The sequence below is a fragment of the Marmota monax genome, unplaced genomic scaffold, assembly GCF_021218885.2.
Source record: "Marmota monax isolate L192 unplaced genomic scaffold, Marmota_monax_Labrador192_F-V1.1 WCK01_AAM20220418_F8-fsc00272, whole genome shotgun sequence".
Classification (NCBI taxonomy): Eukaryota; Metazoa; Chordata; class Mammalia; order Rodentia; family Sciuridae; genus Marmota; species Marmota monax.
In genome coordinates this window covers 369793-378157 of record NW_026694928.1, presented here as the reverse complement: position 1 = coordinate 378157, position 8365 = coordinate 369793, and the positions used below count along the sequence as shown (strand labels likewise).

Sequence of the window (8365 nt, the reverse complement as noted above, 5' to 3'; positions counted from 1 at the left end):
CAGTGCCCCGCGCATGCCAGGAGAGCACGCTACCACTTGAGCCACATCCCCAGCCCCAGTCTGAACATTTTTTATAGCTGTATCAAATAATATACTATAATTTTCTTTTAAATATTTTTAACTTGCAATTAATAACTGCCTTAAGTTTTCTTTTACTTAAATTATTGCATTTACATTAGTTAAAGTAAAAATGAATGCATTTAAATATTTTTACATAACTTAACTAATGAACCGTTTGATATTTTTTCTTGGAACCAGCCATCATTTTACACCAGGCTTCACTGGTATTCCCTGAGTCTGTCTCCCTTTGCTTCTCTGTAATTGTCCCCTTGCCAACTTAGTGGGTGGTCTAATGATCCCTCTCCTATATTTCATGTCTCCTTTTTTTTTTTTCAGATAAATAAAATGTATTATTATTTTATTAGCAACTTTTAAAAGCTCCTGCAGCGGTGTGAGTTACAGCACATACAACTAGTTTCATATATTTATTTTATGTGTTTAGCACTTAATTCACACCAGCTTGCACTGCAAGACACTCAGCCATAACACATTTTTACTGGGCTGTGATCTTCCACATTAGTCAGATTACTGATTACCCAACCAGCATTTCTAGGGAACAGTCATCTTGTACCCAGAAGTTGCTGTTCTTTTTCCAACACTGTCTGTCCATCTTTCTTAATGTATGGCTTGGCTTCCACGTTGCAGTCTTTCATCTCCAATCTTTCATTGGTGTTTCTTCTACGTTTCTCAGAGTTCTTTCACATCTTCTATCATTTTTGTACTTCTCAAGACATTTTATACTTGGCTAGGAAACACTCCTAAACTGTATATCAGCAGCAATAATTCCAGTTCATGGTGAAGAGTTGAATATTTTCCCTTTCAGACCAAAGAAAATAATTCCCACTATAGCCCATAAGGCAGAAAGCTCCACATTCAATCTTCAGCATCATCAAACTGTCCCGTTTCAAAGACCATCTTGGAATAGTGGGGTATCAGTGGAGGTGGATGGTGCCAACTGGGGTCATAGATTATGTCTCCTTGTGGGGCACAGCATACCCAAGGTTTGATCTCTTGAGAAATGCTCCCCTGGATGTCGTCAGCATCATAAGGATTTCCTTGATCCGCTTTCAACTCCCAGTCCCAGTCCTCATTGAAAAGATCAGCCGTCTGCTCCTTGGGCTGACAGTGTGCTCCTTCTGACAGCTCCCAGGTATTCAGTTCCCCATCAGACTCCTCCTCTTCCACAGCAAAGCCTTCCTCTTCAGAATGTGTGCCTTCACCATGGGTAGGAATGTCATTAGGGATGCTCTGTGCTCCACTGGCTAGTCGATCCATGGCAGCATCAGTCTCTCTCTCCTGATCAGGGTGGTCCACTGTGCCAAAGCCAGCCTCCGGAATGGGGGGAGCCTCCTGCGCGCTCTGCAGCTGGGGGCCCCGCGGCGGCCCAGCGGCCCCCAGAGCCTGGGACCCGGCCGCCAGAAGGTCCATGCCCGGCTGCCCGCGGCTCGGCGCCCGGGACGCAGCGCGGCCACCTCATGTCTCCTTTATGGATACCATTATTTCCTTTTTTGGTTTACTCCTTTAAGTTATGGGTATCCACTAGTAGCTTTTGAAACCATTTCACGAGATGCATAGTTTGGGAGATCTGCATATGCTTTCATTCAATATAAAGTTTAACTGGTATTGATCTCTTCTTTTGAAACCATTTTCCTTCATTATCTTAAACACTCTGTCTCCATTGTCTTTTGTCTTCCAGCCTCGCTAATGCAAAGACTGGTGTCAATCAAATCAGTAATCATCTCTGTAGAATTTTATTTTTTCTTCTCTGTAGATTTTAGGATTATTACATTTTTATCCAGTATTCTGGATTTTCAGAGTGTTATACCATATAATGGGTGGTATTTTGATATATTTTGTTTGTCTTTTTTTTTTTAATTTATTTTATTAGAAGAAAAACTGTGGAAGTCAAAGGTGCCATTCTCAGATCATCATTCCAGGTACATTTACTCCAGAAATCCTCACTGCTATACCTCTTCAACCTCACTGGTGCTCAGCTCTTTCCCAAGGCTGTACTGAAACAACCTTCATCAGTAAGTAGCTTGAATTGTGTGATCCATCTGGAACTTCCTTTTGAATTCCAAGTTTCCTCTTTCTTTATACCCTATGTCCTCATCTGATGATGCAATACACAATGGCACCTCTCATCTTTTTGTGCTGTACTTTCCTGTGAACAACTGAGTTTTGATGGATCAAAGGATTCTGCTTGATTTTTCCCAGAGAATATTGTTTCTTTTTCCCTCTCCTCAAATATTTTTTACTGGTGTACATGTGTACTTCACTTCTGATAACTTTTCTTCTATTATTTCTTGGATTTCTTGAATAATTTCCCTTTTACTTCCTTTCTTCCAACTCTCCTATTATTTAGATATTTAATTTCTTGCACTAATCCTATCTCACACCTTTACTTTTCAATTTGCCATCTCATTTACTTTCTAATTCTAGAAGACTTTCTGAACGGTTTCTATCAATTTTTTATTTCCTAATGTTGTATTTTTAATTTAGAAACTCCCTTTTATTTGTTTGTTTTTAATTTTAATAGTATCTCGTTTCATGGATTAAAAATTTTAGCTCATTGATTGCTTATTAATTTTTAAGTGGAGTATTTTTTTTTGTTTTCATTGTTTGTTATATTCACCATCATTATTTCCTGATATTTTGTGACCACTGAATGTTCTTTGGCATAGAGAAGAAGATTTCTAAGAGCACATTGGGAAGTATGGGCATATTTGTGTGCATGATGGGACTGGTCAAATGCTGTTTTTTACCATATGTGATTAGGCAAAGTTATATTGTTCAGAAGTCCCACTTTATTAATTTTTTGAATATTTTCTTTTGTAATCATTAGTTATCTCAGAGCAGAATGTTCTACCATCTTTCTTCCTGACTATATTGGCTTCCACCATCCCAAGAGATAACTAAGTGGACTGGAGTTACTACATTTAGTAGTTATTCACCTTTTTTTCTGAGCTTCTTTTGTGCTGGTGTAGCCAAGTCAAGGTATCCTATAATTCAAATCCACCACCCACCCTGCAAAAATAAGGGAAAAAAAAAACTCATCTCAGAAATTGATGCCTGCATGAGTGAAAGGAGGATTTCTGGCTGCTGATTGAGTTGAAAAGAAAGTAACATTCCCTCCAATAGACAATCTCCTTTTTATAATGAGCTGGTCAGCCACCTTAACTACATGCAGCTGGTGCCTCCAGTTTGAATGTCATCCTAATCTTCTGCAGGAGGGACCAGCTTGCTTCTTACTGCCATACACTCTGACTTTAAAAAAAAAAAAAATTTCTAAGATAGTTACTAAGACCCATTCACATTAGCATCATCCATATTGAATTATTCTCTTTTGTTATCTTTCAGAGCTTCTTATGATCTGTGTGTTTGTCCCCTCCAAAATTTATGTTGAAAATTAATCAGCAAATTCATACATTGACAATATTTGCAAGTATAGGCTTTGAGACATAATGAGATGAGATTCTAAGGGTGGGTTGCATGATTGCTTTAGTGATTTTATAAGAGGAGGATGAGACTCAAGTCGGCAAGCTTGCTTTGTCTTTTCATGGGATGCCCTCTGCATGTCACAATCCATCAGGAAGACCCTCACAGGATGCCAAGCAAATATCAGCACATGTTCTTGGACTTCTATAACCACCACTATGATAAATATATTTTCCTTACAAAATTTGCTGTGATATTCAGAAAATGGACTGAGAGAGGATTATGTATTTATTTTTCTTGGTGGCATAACATTTTATTTCTTTCAAAGAAGTTGAGAGAAAGCAGATGTAAATTTGTGCTCAAATTACTGTGTTTAAATACAGAGATTATCCATATATGCCATCAGCTTATATATGAACTTAAATTGGTTCTATATCCTCAAACAGCAGTGAATTAGCCTATGAAGTTTGAGTGGCTTCAAGTGTGCCTGTTAAAACAAGAAGCTCAAGAGCTAAGAAAAAGTTGGCCTTTGTCTGAGACTTACTAAATCAGAAGCTCTGGGTACAGGATGGGGAGAAAACTACTGTATCTGGCCTTCCATCTGGCTTCAATTCCCACCTGTACAACCGCAATGCCTTGGTACATTTATTGAGCCATAGTACCTCACAGATAGGTATGGATTTTTCTAACATACACTTTTCTAACTTACATTTTTACTAGAAAACTGCTTCTAAATGAGTTATGTGTCTTAGTACCTCTCTATTTTTAAGTACCCACAAAAGGTCTTGGAAAATGTGTAAGAAATTTTATTCCTCTTTTAGAAAACATATTTACTTTTAATTGATAGATGTTGGTACCCTGCACCACAGTTCTTGAAGTACTTTCTGATTTTTTTTCTGTGATAATACCAAATATATTTTTTCTATTCTTCTGGTGCTTTTCAGTTTGGCTGATTTTACTATAATTGTTGAAATAGTAGCTTCTCAGGTCTTTAATTAAGTAAAATAAATAATTGTAGTTGCTTAGACTCTTGGTTCACACATTTTGGAAATTTAAGTTTTATCTAGATATAATAACCACTTTACAGGATTTCTGTGGCAATTCTTATAAGAAAAACATATTCTAACTTATTTATTCACTCATTCATTTAATAAAAAGAAAAGTGTTCTTTCTAGGTTTCAAACACTAAACTGGATGTTGACTTTAAATTAAAAACAATAGAACTGGTTGAGAGTTGATAGATATTTTTTTAAAAATGTAATGATATTGTCAGAGGAACTGAGAGTCATCCTATTACCTTGAACATACATTTGTTTTCAGCAAAGATAATGATAGTATTTAGAACTTTACTATTTCCTCTAAGCTTCTGATCATTTCTATGATTTAATGCCTTGTCCAAACTACCCAACACTCAGAAAAAAATTGGCTCAGGGGGTCCAAGAGATATGCTTTTCTTCTTTCTAAATATCCTCCCAAACTTATCCTGAGAAAGAGTAGAGAAAAGTGAGAAATAAATTATACAATGTTATGGTTTGCATATGAGGTTTCCCCTCACATGCAACTGAAAGACCTGACCTGCATAATTGTAGAGGAGGAAAAGTTTATTTGTGGGCTCACGGTTTCAGAAATCTCAGTCCAAGAAGTCCACCACCATTCCTTGGGGTCCAGGTGAGGCTGAACTCATGGGGAAGAGTGTGTTGAAAGGAAGTGGCTCACATGATGATCAAGAAGCATAGAGAGACAGAGAGCTCTACCTGCTAGATACAAACACATACCCCAAAGCCACACCCCCAATGACCACCTCCTTCAGCCATACCCCACCTACCTCCAATTACTACTCTATTAATCCCACCAGGGAATTAATTCACTGATTGGGTTAAGGATCTCAACAACCCAATAATTTCCTCTCTAAACTTTCTTGCATTATCTTACACATGAGCTTTTGTGAGACACCTCACATCCAAACCATAATACCCCAAACGTTCATGTGTAAGATAATGCACAAATATTCAGAGGTAAAATAATTAAATAATGAAAGTTGTAACCTATTCATTGGATTAATCCACTATAGTAGTTACAATAGTAATTACTATAGTATATAGTATATATTAATTCAGTTACTAATATATTTATTACTATAATTATATAGTAATATAGTTACTATAGTAATTAACATAGTAGTAAATATAGGCAGGTAGAATGTAACTGGAGGAGGTGGGTCGCTAGGGGTTTATTTGTTTTGAGGTTTATATTTTGTCTCTTGTGAACAGAGCTCTCTGCCTCTTGATTGTAATATTCTCAGCTGCTTTCCTCTGCTACAAGCTTCTGCCATGATATTCTGCCTCATCTTGGGCCCAGAGGTATGGAGTGCCAACTATGGCCTGAACCTCAGAAACTATCAGCCCAAATAAACATTTCCTTCTCTATGTTGTTCTTGTCAGGTCTTCATATCCCAGTAATTCAAAGCTGACTAAAACATATATTTAGGGGTTTTTAAATTAATGCTTTTCAAAGTTACTCTATAATCATTCATTAACACTAAAGGGTCAAAGAGAATGGAGTTATGATTATTTCAATAGAATATTGCTCTCTCACTGAAATGATAAAAATGAAAAAGAAGGTCATTAATAGAATGAAAATTGACACCCAAGGTAGATGAGACACAAGGGAAATAATCATGTAGAGATGTTGATTGAGATGATGTCATAACATGGGACAAAAACAATATTATTGGAATATTGCCAGTAATACAACATACTCAGTAAATTTACTTAATTGATTTTGGCAAAATTGAACACACGTAAATTTATTTATTTTATACTTAGGAAACATGCTCCAAAGTTGGATTAATAGAAGAAACTAAGTTAGTACTTAAAAAAAAATAAAAGAATAAAAGTTATCTTCTGTTTGTCTGTCATTTTTCTTTCTTGTTCATAGGGTGCTAGTGAAAGATAATAATGCTATAAAACCTACTTTATAGCACAAAGAGATGACTATATGTCATCGACCATGTTTTATAGCATGTGTCAGCCAAAGCTATTGTTGGTTTGACTTTATGTTTCATGTGGAACATATTTTAAAATTAAAAAAAAAAGAGTGTTAGCATAAAACAATGAGAGCCAAGCAAACATGTTTGCTGTATTTGTAAAGCAAAATCCATTGTACAGGAGGGAACAATGTGGTTATCGCTAGTGAAACATATCTAGTCTCTTTTTTTTTCCCTTCATAGGTAACCATATGTTAGTGATGGCTTTGAAAAAATTTTAATAACTTCGTTGAGTCCCCTCAAGGGTTGGGAAATATTATTAAGCCTAAAATGGATTATAAGTGTCTCTGTCTTTCTAATAATATTACTTACCTTATAGGTAAAACAGCTTTATCTCACTGTCAGAATAATTCCACATTCCTATTACTCCTATATTTGGAATAGTGGAACCACCTGATTGAGTATAGTAAATGTGCAGAAAATCTTTAATACAATTTAAAGAGAAACTATATCACAAAGGAAAATAAGAATCTGGGTTAACATAATGTATTGCAAATACTGTGAAAAATCTCACATAATTTAGGTGATTTACTTGAAAATGATATTAAAAGAAGGAAACATAGAAGATACTAAAGTCTGTGAGCTAAATTAGCAGATTGGATTCCTAGGTCTAATTGTGCTACTAATTAGCCACTAAACTTGAAAAGTTATTTTTAAAAGGAGGACTATGACCATGATACCTGTGCCCTGGAGCTTGACCATGTAGTCTACCAGTTAAACTCCATCTTTGGTATGATTTTACTTCATGGTGAAACAACTTCAGTACCTGATTTTTCTTTATCTTTCCAGTCCCCTCCCCCAAATAAGTCAGAATCCTGGTTGGAAGGGGAGATCATATTCAACTGGGTGACTAGTAATGAGTTCAATAATGCTTACACTGGAGTAGCAAATAAAGAAAAATTTGCACTAAGGAATACGAAGAGCTCTGGACTACTACAATCCCCATGTTTGAAGGAAAAAGCCAAAGAAGTTATTACACAAAGTGACAGTGAGAGGGAGGAAGGAGATGGTGGGGGAGAACAAGGAACAGAGAGAAAAAGTATAAGAATTAATGAAACTTGTTCTTCTTTCTTTTGATAAACCTAAATAAATGGGAGGCAGAAATCAAGGAAATTACCCACATGGATCTGCATCCAAAAAGCATAGAGAGAGGTTACTTTTGTCAAAGGTTACTTTTCATTTTCATTTTCTGAGAGACAGCCACCTCAGGTTAACCATACCTTAGGTATGATTTGACTTACCACTTCTCAACTTTTCATAATGCCTCTTTTACCTGTACTTCAATTACTAAACAGCAAGAGCTTTTCATATTTCTTAAGTCAAGTATTTAAATACAGAAATATGGCTTGTCTTTTCATGTGTACTTAAATAAAGAATCCAAAAAAAATGTATTTTTAAAAGTTGTCAATACAAATATCATAAAATAATGACAAATAACTTATTTTAACTACACTTTTGAGGAATTATATGCTTATTTATTATTCTCTTCATATTCATATGGTATAACTGTGGAATATATAGGAAATTTTAAAAATATAGAACACATAATTAGATGTACATATTTATAGATACTTGATACAGGAAGAGGTAGCATTTAAGATTAGAAAAATCCTTTCATTAAAGGACTTAGTTCCAGTCAGATACCCATAGGAAAAATGAATCTTAAGCCCTTTCTCATTCCATATTTAAATTTTAATGGTAGATGCACTACGATTTAAAGAAAGAAAAAATAATAGAGCATTAGAAAACACATCATATTTCTATAATCTTGGGGGTATGAGAATCTTTATTAAATAAGTCTCTAAAAGCACTGACCATAAG

At 35.5% G+C, this 8365-nt stretch overlaps 1 protein-coding gene across 1 annotated transcript; it reads right to left on the bottom strand.

Annotated features, from left to right (window-relative positions):
* Nucleotides 1-896: 896 nt before the first annotated feature.
* LOC124081160 (coordinator of PRMT5 and differentiation stimulator-like) lies at nt 897-1530 on the bottom strand. The gene has a single exon (XM_046427332.2). It carries the CDS (start codon nt 1486-1488, stop codon nt 934-936), a length of 555 nt encoding a protein of 184 aa, XP_046283288.1. The 5' UTR covers nt 1489-1530; the 3' UTR covers nt 897-933.
* Between the last annotated feature and the right edge of the window lie 6835 nt (nt 1531-8365).